This window comes from Muscardinus avellanarius (genome assembly GCF_963383645.1).
Source record: "Muscardinus avellanarius genome assembly, chromosome: 6".
Classification (NCBI taxonomy): Eukaryota; Metazoa; Chordata; class Mammalia; order Rodentia; family Gliridae; genus Muscardinus; species Muscardinus avellanarius.
Genome location: NC_137791.1, coordinates 83,147,484 through 83,160,893, shown reverse-complemented (window position 1 = coordinate 83,160,893; position 13,410 = coordinate 83,147,484). Strand labels below are relative to the sequence as shown.

Genomic DNA, 13,410 nt, shown 5'->3' with positions numbered 1-13,410 from the left:
AAATAAAAGTCCTTCCTAAATAGTTCAGTACTATTGTAGGCAGCAGATAGGTAGATTATACTTCTCATTCTACATATATTGCACTGGAGGATAATACTAGAAGGAAGTAACACACATCTTTTCAAGTGATTTATGCAAGAAGTGATGCTCAAGCCACTGTGCAGTGAGAGACAAGCAGAATGGTTTGTTTTTCAAAACCAAATGAAAAGTGTGTCTTGTTCCACAATTCTACCCATAAAATATTTTCCTCAGAAAAAGTTTAAACTACAAAAATGTGTACCCAAATGATGCTAAAACATACCAACTATTTGCAAGATTATACTGAAACGATGAGTAGATTTGTTTCATGTTTTGATGTTCATAAATAACTTGGAAACCACAGCTAAATTCAATATATTGTTATAGTAAAACTTGTAAATGACAGCAGCAATTTAAAATAGATGATCGTATCATTTTATTACTTGTATTTTCCCCATTTTTCATAGGAGGAATCTGTAATCAAAGCTATTTTTTCTGGAGTATATTGGAGAAGGCCCAGGGATCAGGACTCCATCTTCAGGCCTACATACAACTACTCCCCTTTTTTCTTCTTTCCTGTTTTAAACATCTTCTGGCAACCAAACAGACAACACTTGGTGATGATTAACATCACAGTTGCCACACAGGCCAGCAGGAACCCAATCACGTCTAAGGAGTAGTACTGGTACCAGGTGAGGTCATGGGCTGCAACCCGCAGATGCTTGGCTCCTTTGTGGCGCATGACAAACTCGACCCAGAAGACAGCTCTGTCCAGGGGCTTCACGGGCTGGTCATGGTGAATTCTTGACAACCTCATGGCATTCTCTTTATATCTGAAGGAAAAACAAAGCAACCGACATTTAAGGCCAGTTAAACGATCAAGTCTAAGAAAGGTTTTAGAAAAGTGTGATAAAGCTGAGTAAAAATTAGTGTCATAGAAGGCTGATTATGGTGGCTTCTGTCCAAGCTATTTGGAGGGTCTGTGTCTCAGATCTTGGCAATCTGAGCATGAGAATTGCATTTTCCAGCCCAACATGAGTAACTTAGTGAGACCTTGTTTCAAAAAGTAATTGAAAAGGCTGGGGATGAAAGTACTTTGTTTTTTGGTGAGATCAGCTTTGTTAAATTTTCTAATGGACAGATACTTTCCAAAGTGAGAATGGAAAGTCATATGAGAAATTAAATCTTATGCAACAGAAAATATGGTCACCAACCCTTCTAAGCACTATAAATGCAATCAATGAAATTTAAAAACTGTCATCCTGATGTTTTTGAAAAAGAACTGTGTCATGGTGGGTGAAACGCCTCCTAATCATGCTCTTCATTTCTACTCTTATCTTTTACTCCCTACTGTCTAATTTCTAACTTGTAGCCACATCAGAGTCTTATAGCACCCTAATAAAAATTCCCCTCATTATATTTTTATTTATTTTTATTTAGATACTGGTGATTGAACACAGACACATTTACTTCTGAGCTACACTGTACTGCTTTTTGTCCTCTAATTTGTGAAACAGGGTCTCACTAAGTTACCGAGCATCATGCTAAATTGCTCTTGCTTGCTTACTATCTCTGATCTTCCTTCTTAGTCAGTAATGTACTAGGAGTTTAGGCATGCACAGCCACGCCCAGGCCCATTATATTTAGAATAACCTCCAGGCATGTTCTTGGGAATAGTGGACCACAAAATGTCCCACACTGAAAAGGTTTTCTGCTCTTCTTTTCAATTTGTACATTCTGCTCCAGGCGCATTAGTTTTCCAGTTTTCCCTGAAGCCATCAGACATGTTCTCATCTTATCACCTTAAACTATCTTCCATCTCCTCCTTTTTGTGTCATTCTTTCCTGAAGCTTCTCAGAACTTGGCTCTGCCTCTCAACTGAAGAATTTTTTTTACATAAAATCTCTCAAAAAGGCTTTATGGGCCTCATAAATTTGTACCACTAAACAGTATTTATATTGTTTTGTGTTTATTTGATGTTTGCCACTAGAACTATAAAATACATCACAGTTTGTCACAAGTAACTTCGTGAAATATATGAGAAACATGCTCATATTCTAAGTGAAAATATAGAAATATCACAATGGGTTTAAACATTCTCATAAAGATACCAGCGTACCTATTAATTAGATCATAATTTGGATTTAGTATCTGCCCAGAGCACTCCAACTTTGTGGACTAGTTAGCACTAGTCCCCTTCTGAAATTAAGCACTTTCCAGAACACTAACACTTTGGAGTAGATCTGTTTATGTATATAAAAATATAGTATGTACTCATGCATGCCTGTAATCTTTTTTTCAGTACTGTGGATGGAACCCAGGGACATTCTACCTCTGAGTGACACTTCCAGTCCTAGTTTTTATTCTTTATTTTGAAACAGGATCTCACTGAGCTTCAAAAGGCCTCACTAAGTAGCTGAGGCTGCCTGCAAACCATGATCTTCCTGCTCAGCCTCCTGAATGCTGGAATTACAAGTGTGCACCACCACTCATGGCTCATGCCTGTATTTTGTGGCTGTTCTCTAATTCCATTGATGTACAATATTCTATTACATGTAATTGACATAGATTATCTCTTCATTTGTTATTACTGGTATTTGTGTTGTTAGTCATCTTTAAATTAATTATATTGCTTTTGCATACATTCTTGTATATATATTGTTTTACATATTTATGTATTTTTCTTAGTTATATGCCTAGATGGGTAAATGCAAATAAAAAGTGGATGTAAAAGTGGATGTAAGACTATAATTTTTTGTTAACTCTAATTTTATTTTATAATTTATTTTTTGAGTTACAGTGTCAATCTACCATTGAACTAATCCATCCTGCCTTTTTTTTATTTTAAATTTTGAAGTTGAGTCTCCCTAGTTTATTGTGCATTGGCCTCTAATCTGTAATCCTCCTGTCTCAGCCAGCCAAGTACTTTTACTACAGTGCCAGGTAGAGTGTATTATTTATAATCCTACTTCTTAATTTACAAAACTTAGAGCATTTTACCTAATTTTTTAAATATATTTTAGTTCCAGTATTGCTGGATAATATACTCTTTTGCTTAAATCATTTTCTTATTTACTAAAGTGGCTTGATGGCATTGATCTATATGACACTCAGGTTACATTTATTAATTGAATTCTTCAAATGTTGTACATATTTACTTTTTCCATTATTTTATATCTTATCAACAAATGTGTTTAAAATTTCCCAATACAAATAGAGATCAGTGTATTTATATTTTTTGTCAATTTAGTGTTGTTTACTTGAGACTTAATTTGTAGACCCATAAGATTGAGAAATTATATCATATTGAGTAAATTGTGAAGTATCATTAGGAAATATTTCTCTTTATGCTTAATTTTTATTTTGGACTACTGTTTTTTATATTAGTAGAGGTAAAACAGCTCCTTTGATTTTGGCTTAAAACAACTTTCCTTACCTTTCTTACTCATAGCCTTCCTATGTAATTATATTAAGCCTAACTTAAAAAATGTTTGTATAGTGAGTCTTTAAATTCCCTTCTGTTAATCTTTCTTTAATTATTTAGTCTATTAATAATGTAGATAAACAATTTTTGTATGTGTGTATTTTGTATTATTTAGAAACTCATTAAGATGTATACTTATGATTAACTTAAAAAGCATAAAATAATACTAAATAATAAATCATGAGCTACTGACATTTCATATTTTAGTCCTTAATCACAAGAAACCAATGACAACACATTTCTAAGTCTCTTCTTGCCAAGAACCACATATTGAATCATTCAGTTCCTAACTTGCCTTTCCTTTCAGCACTACTTATTGCTGCATACCTTTATACTTTCCAAACTAGCATCTGTGCACAAGCTATAAATAAATTATTTCTTCTTGAAAAAATGATTAATGTAGATATTGACATATTCCCTCTTAAATCTATAATTTTATTCTATGTTTTCTTTTCCATTTTCCAACATGAATTATGTTCTTCATATATTCTTTCTTGTCTGCTTTTAAGGTATTTTTTGTTCCATTTTGATAGAACTTTATTTTTGATAATATTGATAAAATATTTCTTTAGTAAAAATAGTGTACTAGTTATAACCACTGCTGGTTTGATTGCAGAAAATTAAGTACTGCATATAATACGTTTTCCCAATGCAGTGTGAGAAAATTTGATTATTTAAAACACAATTTATAAAAATTAGAAATATTTGTCCTTCAAAGTATACCATCAAGAAAGAGATGAATCAATTTAATCAGAATGAAAGAAAACATTTGTAACTTGAATATTTCATGATGGTCTTATCTCCAAAATAAATAAAGAATTTTTACAATGCAATAGTAAGAAGACAAATAATTAAGAAAGGGGTTAAAGATTGGGAAAGTTATCTCTTCAAAGAGTTAATTATGTATATCTAATATACGTGATCTACTAGTTACCATTTTAATGAATAAGTGAAATATCAACCAAGAACACAAATAAATACCCCATCACACCTACTAGAATGACTAATGTAAAGAAAGATGAGAGAAAGTTAGCAATGATGTGGAGACGGTGGAACCCACTGACATTGCAGGTGGAAATGCAAAATGCTGCCACTCTTTTTGGAAACAGATTGAAATTTACTCCACATGGAAGTCCCATGTGAGGCAGTAATTACACTCCTTGGTAACACACAAAACATAGTAAAACATGTATTCAAACCAAACATATGTATCCATGTTCAAAAGAGGCAAAATTGATAGAACTCTAATGTCCATGATGTAAATAAAATGTGACATATTCATGACAACAATATTATTGAGCAGTAAGCTGGATCTAATGTCGAAATGTGTTCAAACATGAATATCATTAAAAACCATCATGGCAAGTAAATGATTCCAGGGTAAAACTGACTGAACATTGTGTCTATGGTTCTATTTGAGTAAAATGTGCTGAAGATGCTCAACTAAAGAGATTGAAAATAGATGAGCTGCTTGCTGCACTGAGCTGGAGGTGAGGAGAGATTTACTTCTAAGGCATATGAGGTTTCTTCTTAGAGTGACAAAAATAGTATGAAATTCTTTTTGATGAGGAATTTTAACTAGGTAAACATACTTACGTTACTTGGTTTTTAGAATTTGAACAGAAATTTTATTGAATGCAAATTATATATTGAGTATGTGTTATGAAAATAAAATTCTAGAATACAGATTATGTATAATATATCTGTCTATCTCTCTGTTTATACGTATATATTTGTTATTGGGAATTGAACCCAGGGGAAGTTTAACTTTGAGGTATACATGCAGCAATTTTTATGCTTTATTTTGAAAGATGGTCTAAGTTGCTGAAGTCCTTACAAATTCGCTGAGACTAGCCTTGAACCTGTGATTCTCCTAACTCAGCCTTTCAATTACTTGTAACATCTTTGACAAAAATTTATGCTTTAGCAGAGGAGAAACATTTTAAGAAATCAGTATAGTCAATAATTTTTTGATAAAATTCCAAAAGCAGTAGCAACAAAATGAAAAAAAATAGACAAATGGAATTATATCAAACTGAGAACCTTCTGCACAGCAAATTTAACAATCATCAGGATAAAAGAAATGGTATATAAAATTGTAAAAAAATATTTGAAAACTACCCATCTAAGAAAATATGAGCATCTAAAATACCTGAGGAACTCTAATAGCTTACCAGCAATAAAACAAACCACTGTTTAAAATGGGTAAATGACCTGAATTAACACTTTCCCAAATAAGATACAGGAATGGGCAACAAGTACATGACAAGATGCTTAACACTGTTGATCAGCAGAGAAATGTAAACTGAAACATAATGAGAGACAGGCGTGGTGGCACATGCCTGCAATCTCAGTATTTGGTAAGCTGAGAAAGGACAATTTTATATTCCAGGCTAGCCTGAGAAACTTAATGAGACCCTGTTTCAAAATAAGTAAAAAGGACTGGATTGCATCTCAGGAACAGAACCCTCTTGGGTTAAATACTAGTGTCTTCCCCACAAACAAAAAATTACCCAAAAATAAAAAATAACAAGTGCTGATGAAGTAGCAGAGAAAGTGGAACTTTTATGAAATATTGGCAAGTTTGTAAACTATTTAAGTCACTAAGAAAAAAAAGAAGAGATATTCCTAAAAAATCTTAAAATAGTTCTACCATGGGATTCAGCTTTCCCACTACTGGGTATATATCCAATGAAGTCAATATATCAGCAAACTATCTTCACTTTAATGTTAATTTCAGCACTTATTAAAAATAGACAAGAATGAGAATCAACCAAGGCATTCATTGTTGAATTATGGATAAAAAATCATTATCAATATACACAGTGGGATATTATTCAGACATAAAAAAATAATGACATACTGTTATTTTCAGTAACAAGATTGGAAGTGGAGGACATTATATTAAATCCTATCAAGTAGGCACCGAAAAAAAGTACCACATGTTCACATTCATATTTTTAACCTAAGAAAGTGGCTTTTATTGGGGCAGAATGTAGAATAGTGGTTGTTAAAGGCTAGAAATAACAGGTGCCAAACAGCAGTTGGATACAAGCAGTAAGTGCTACTGTTCTACAACACAGTAGGGTGACTACAGTTTACAATTGCTTATATAACTTTTTTGTTTTTGCAGGATTGAGGATTGAATAACTCAGGAGCTTTCTACTTCCAAGTTACACTCCCAGCCCTATTTTTTATTCTTTATTTTGAAACAGGTCTCACGAAGTTCAGAGGGCCTCGCAAGTAGCTGAGGCTGGCTGCAAACCTGTGATCCTCCTGTCTTGGCCTCCCAAGTACTGGAATTACAAGCGTGAGCCACCACACCTAGCTTATGTATCTTATAAATACTTAGAAGATAGGGGCTTGAGACTTTCATCAGAATAATTTTATGAATATCAAAGGAGGCAGAAACAATAATTATCCTGAGTTGGACATCACATACCATATAAATTTATCAAATTACCCAACTATGCCCAGTACATGTGTACAATTAAAAATGCTCTACTTCTTTCATTAAGTCTTACTAATGTATAAATGTAACATGTATTTTCATGTATATGTCATGTTATATATATCATATATTTATATGTGTATATATATATATACATATATATATAATTTTATAAAGGACTCTATATATCTCATCTTATAATATCTTTTGGGAATAGTTAAGCATCTGAATTAATACATTAATTTAGCTATTGAATTTTTTTTTAGTGGTACTGGGGTTCCTGGAAGCCCTTCTACCTCCGGGCTACACTCCCAGACCTATTTTATATTTTTTTAAATTTGGAAACAGGGTCTCTTAAGCCAGCATGGATGGCTTCGAACCCGCGCGATCCTCCTGTCTCCGCCTCCCAAGCGCGGGCATTACAAGCATGCGCCACCATGCCCGGCAGAGCTACTGAATTTTTAATTGTTAATAAGTCATTTTATAAAACATGCAATTATATGTTATATTTTAAATGCATTTTAGAAATTGGTAATTAATAAATAAAATGTTTTAAAAATTAAAATATTATTTTAAATTATATTTTATTATCATACTCTATCATATCATATTATATTATTATTTAACATTAAATTATTATGTTAATTCTATAAATAAAACCTTTATGACAAAATAAAAATATCTAAATATACATAATTGTTAATAAATTAATAATAAAGAGCAGGAATAATTAATATGTTGTTATATAAAATACTTAAATTTAGGTACATATAAATACTACATATTAGGTATATATAAGCATATACCTAAAAATAACTGGAAAAAAAAGAATATTAATAGTTTCAGAAATTTTATGCATGGCATTGAAATGTTTTATCATGTCTTCCACTGTGTTACCCTATTCATCTGTGGATTTTCTCATATTAGTAAAATTTTTTTTTAAAATTGGATATATAGTAAAAATTACTTTTATTTTATTGTTTTTGGTACTTAGGATTAAACCCGGGAGCATTCTACCCTTGAGCTACACCCTCTACCCTATATTAACTTTCATTAAGAAACAGGGTCTCACTAGATTTCTGAGAATCTCCTTACATTGCTGAACCAGTGATCCTTCGTTCTCAGCTTTACAAGTATTATGATTATAGGATTCAACCACTAAACCTGTGATAAGATTTATCTTAGTCATTTTTTATTAGTAACCAGTAATTAAGTAAATATATAGGGTTGATTTTTAGTTTTAAAATAAGTGGTTGAGGTTTAGCTCATTTATGAATATTTAAATTATTTTAAAATTTTAAAATCAGACTAAAAATGGAAAAAAAAACTACTCTCATTGTCAAGAGACCCTAACTATATATACTGCTTAAATGAAAGAATAGTTGTACTCACGAAGGGTCATTAATAACTGTCTTCACTGCATTGAGCAAATCAGCACTTGACATTGTGAGAAAATCCAATCGAACAGCTGCTCCCTTGGCCTTCATGTAAACAATATTATCAGGTTGATCTGCAAACAAAGGGATGCCCACGAGGGGAACCCCATGGTGAATTGCTTCATAGATGCCATTGGTGCCACCATGAGTGATAAAAGCTTTTGTTTTGGGATGACCTAGCATTGGAAAAAATAAAATAAAATTATTCATTATAAATAAGGAATAAAGTGACAAATACAAAAGATAAGGCACTAAAAATAAATGGTTTTCTAGGTAGATTCTTCTAAACATAAAATTTCCTTGTAATGACATTTATTTATATTTATTTATTTATTTATTTATTTATTTATTTTTATTTTTGCTCCCAGGAATTGAACCCAGGGACACTCCAAGCTATACTCCCAACCCTATTTTTATTCTTTATTTTGAAGCAAGAACTTACTAAGTTACAGAGGGCCTCATTAAGTAGCTGAGGCTGGCTGCAAAACAAGGATCCTCCTGTCTCAACCTCCCAAGAACTGCAATTACAAGCTTGCAACAATATGCCTGTCTGTCTTGTAACTACTTTCACAGCTCAGTTGCTGAAGCAGCAAAGTCTACTGCAGAGACAAAGATTTCTACATGAATGAGGTGTATATACATGAAACTTGAAAGGAAAAATCTAGGTTGTCATGTGGACAAACAAAAAGAGGACATCTAGGTAGAAGATACAGTATGTGAAAATGTAGAAGGGACATGTGTGAATGTGTTTTTCTAAAGACATAGTGGAGTCCTATGTAGGGTATCCAAGGCAGCAGGGATTGGGGTGTTTGTGGTGTTGGAATCAGTGGTTTGGACAGTGTATATCTCACCATGAAATGAAATGGCGCTTCAAGGCTAAGACTGTCAATTTTTTTTTTTGCCATGAAAATGCAAGTCTGTTGTAGTAAAGAAGAGAGTATTGGTGGCTTTTCAAAGAGCCCTGAGGAAGGTGAAGAGATAGGTGTAAAGTTGTAGAAATAGGAGAGAAAATCTAGGGAGAGATTGAAACTTCTCTGTCAGAGATAATTACACCTGAAATAAAGGTACTTGCATCCTGACCTCAAAGACTCTTACTGCATATAATAAAATGCCAACAGTTGTTCTTTATCTGTTACTTTAGAGATTAGAAGTAATTTTTTAAAAAATTATATGTTTGGATTTTGCATAATACATTTTGATAAAATTATTTTCTATTGCATTATTTTATTTCTGATTTACTTTTTTGTTTTTATTTTTTATACAATTTTTTTTACTGAAAATAAATGGTACACATTTAAACTGTACTTGGTGCCCTTTCCTCCCCACCCTCATTTTCCCTTCTTCCCCTCGCACCAATGATTGCCCAGGGTAACCGTGCCATATTCATACTTTTACACATATTCGGATGTAGACCCTCATTAATCAAGTTTAGCCTTCCTCTACTCCTATCTTTCCATTCAAACATTGCTGAGATTTTCCCAAAATTATCTGGAGTCCCGCTGGTATCCCCTATACTCCCTAGTTTGGGCATATTAGAGGAAAGTTATGTCCCTTCTCCTTCAGTCAGAGTGGCAAGCATAAAGAAATAAAATAACAACAAATGCTGGCAAGGATGTGGGGAAAGAGGAACTCTTTTACACTGTTGGTGGGAGTGCAAACTAGTTCAGCCACTATGGAGATCTGTGTGGAGATTTCTTAGAAAACTTGGAATAGATCCACCATTTTATCCAGCTCTACCACCCTGGGTATTTTTTCCAAGGGGTTAAAATCAGAAAACTACAGCAACATATGCATACCTATGTTCATAGAAGCACAATTCGTAATAGCCAAAATATGGAACCAACCTAGGTCCCCAAAAACAGGAATGGACTCAAAATTATGGGAAATACACACAATGGAATTCTATTCAGCTATAAAGAAGAACAAAATCATGTCATTTGCAAGAGGATGGGACATCCTGGAGAGCATTATGTTAAGTGACTTTTATTCTTGTTTTCAAGATTTGTTCTCCACAGGCTTACCAAGAAGGTCATTCTGGGGAATCCACTTGAATAGTTGAGTGTTGGATCCTAAGGTGTCTGGCTTCTTCCCATTAAATCTCCAAATGACCTGTTAGAGTGAGGCATACTTTTTATTACTTGTGTAGTTTCAAATTATATTATATCCAAATTTTAAACAGACTAAGACTAGATTAAGTACTAGAGAATATTATGCTGAGATTAAGCCATTCTTAGAAAGTGAAGGATCAAATATTTATTTTCATATATGGGAGCTGGGGAGAAATTGGAAAAAAAGGTCTTCAGATAGATGTAGAAAGAAACTAGTAGAACAAAGAAAAAAAGTTTTCAGAAGGGAGGTTGAAAGGTGAAAAAAGAGACTTGGTGAAGGAAACAGTTCAAAACGTGCTAGGAACATATGCAAAGTTGTCAGTTCTAATCTCCATAACATACACAGGAAGGTGGATCAGCATGGTGCGATTAGGGGAAACACACCAAGTGCTTTGTACATGTATGTGCTGTCACTCTGAACCTCATGATGATGTATAATTACAATGCACCAATAAAAACATCTTAAGAAAAAATATCTCATAGTTAAATTTTCATTATACAATAGATACAGCAAGATATATTAATAAGAAATAAGAACTACTAGGATGGTGATTTAAATAGAAAACAGAATTTATATGTATTTTTATATATAATTATTATTGAAAGAGAAACCTCAGCCTTTCCTGGTAGACTTTTTCCTATTAATTCCTTAAAAAGAAGATATAAGAGAAAAAGTAGAGAAGTATTCTACCCCTAAGCTGGGTCTTGGGTATTATAAAACGTGGCCCCACAGTGGACCGTAAACATTTTTTACTTTTCTCGTGTGTGTGTGTGTGTGTGTGTGTGTGTGTGTGTGTGTGTGTAACTGGGCTTCCTGTAAACCCTTCTACCTCCAGGCTACACTCCCAGACATAATATATATAATATATAATAATATATAATAATATACAATATAATAATGTATATAATATATAATATATAATATAATATAGATAAACATATATTATTAATATATTAATTTATATATATTAACATATTATATATATATTAATTTGGAAACAGAGTTTCTTAAGCCAGCGAGGCTAGCCTCGAACCTGTGTGATCCTCCTGTCTCTGCCTCCCAAGTGCAGGGATTACAATTGTGCTCCACCACCCCTCGGTTCACGTCTTCTTTTTTGAGTAATTAATAGAAAAAAGTCTACCAAGGAAGGCTGAGTTTCTCTTTCTCTAAGTATAGATGGTTTCATGGTTACTTGCACTCAGGACTGGTGACCCTGGCCTTCTTATTGTGAAAAACTCTATGAACAGACCCCTTAGATTAGTAATTGAAGCTCTATTTATATAGGAAGATGGCAATGTGTGATGTGACTCAGAACTTTCAACACCTCCTTATTGATATTGGGGGGTGCGATTGTTGTTTAATATTTAACTATATTCTGCTGGGTATGGTGGTGCATGCTTGTAATCCCCATGCTTGGGAGGTGGAGACAGGAGGATCACACTGGTTGGAAGCCAGGCATGCTGGCTTAAGAGATCTTGTTTCCGAACAAAAATATAAAAATAGGTCTGGAAGTGTAGCCCAGAGGTAGAAGGGCTTCCGGGAACCCCAGTACCACCAAAAAATAATAAAAAAAGAAAAAAACATTTAACTATATTCTGATTAAACATGTGGTATGTATAGTGTACTCAAGAAACTTGTAAGCAAAAGGAACAAGTCACAGGGTAGTGTTTAATTATTAATTTTCCTGAAATATTGTTTTAATTTTAACTTTACACCATACCTGTTAAATGTAAATCTTCATGAAAATAATGGCAATGCCAATGTGATGACCAATAAAAATACTTCATGCACTATTTTTTACCTGCCATGCACAATTTTGAGTTAAAAGTGTTTTCTGAGATAAATTAGAGAGATCTTGACCTTTAAGTTTTCACAGAGTAAAATCCTGTAATCAGGCCATTTACAGAGTATGACAGGTATTTAAGTATTTTTCCACCTCAAAATTATTATATCTAACCTTTTGTGGAATCTGTGCAAGAGCTGATGCAATCAAGTTGGCTCTTTCTTCTGTCATATTTCCAACCATGGACCCCAGAGAAAACACCACAACACCATTTTCTCCAGAGCTCTGGACAAAGTCTTCCATTTCCTGTGAAGGAATGCTGGGATTACAAGTGTACACAACCATGCCTGGCTAAAATCTATGATAACTTTTAAAAGTTTGCATTTGCAATAGTAGATTATTTTCTCAATAATATCTGTTTCTTCTAAATATAGAAACATTTCAGAAGATTTAGTAATTAAGGAAACAATCCCTTTGTAACAAAAAGAATTTATATAAAAATGTTTAAGAAGATTAATTTTTTTGATCATTGACTTGAATTTGAACCTTGTTTTTGTAAGGTTATTTATGAGCTAATTATTATGAGTAGGCTGCTAAGCATTTTTTGTCTTGCTCTCCTTCTGGACTTTTTTTCTGATTTCTCCCACTCTGTCATTTCCCCTTGACATGAATGTATAAATCTTTTAACATCATAGTTGGACTACCCAAAACTATTATTACTCTCTACTGTGTTTTTAGAATTGATAATACCATGAACAGCTTCAACAATTGAATTTTAAACTTTGAATAAGATCAGATATTACATTGTTATAAATAAGAAAGTAGATGAAGTGGAGCCCTTACAAGATTAGTTCAATTGTGAATTGTGGGGTTTGAACATAGATACACATGCATTAGTTTGGTACTTTGGTTTCTATTCTTTCGGGTAGATACTCAGAAATGATATTGCTCGATCAAAAGGTAGGTCCATTCCCATTTTTTAAAATTAATTTATTTATTTTATTGGTGTACTGTATTCATACATCATAGTGGGATACAAACTTTTGTAGACATACATGCACACATCGCCCAGTCAGCCCCCACCCGATCCCCACCCCATTCTCTCCCCATCCCTCTCTCCCATGCTTGG

General features: G+C 33.2%; 1 protein-coding gene across 3 annotated transcripts in view; it reads right to left on the bottom strand.

The window, feature by feature from the left end:
* Window positions 1-571: 571 nt before the first annotated feature.
* The window catches only part of LOC308264319 (UDP-glucuronosyltransferase 2A2-like), a gene marked incomplete at both ends in the record, with an annotated part of 115,354 nt that continues 102,515 nt past the window's right edge, over window positions 572-13,410 (bottom strand). For all 3 annotated transcript variants that reach the window (XM_080697499.1, XM_080697496.1, XM_080697495.1), the window contains 4 exons: window positions 572-851; window positions 8,346-8,565; window positions 10,411-10,498; window positions 12,456-12,587. In XM_080697499.1, the coding sequence (XP_080553625.1) occupies window positions 572-851; window positions 8,346-8,565; window positions 10,411-10,498; window positions 12,456-12,587 (720 nt within the window). The remainder of the gene's footprint in view (window positions 852-8,345; window positions 8,566-10,410; window positions 10,499-12,455; window positions 12,588-13,410) is intronic.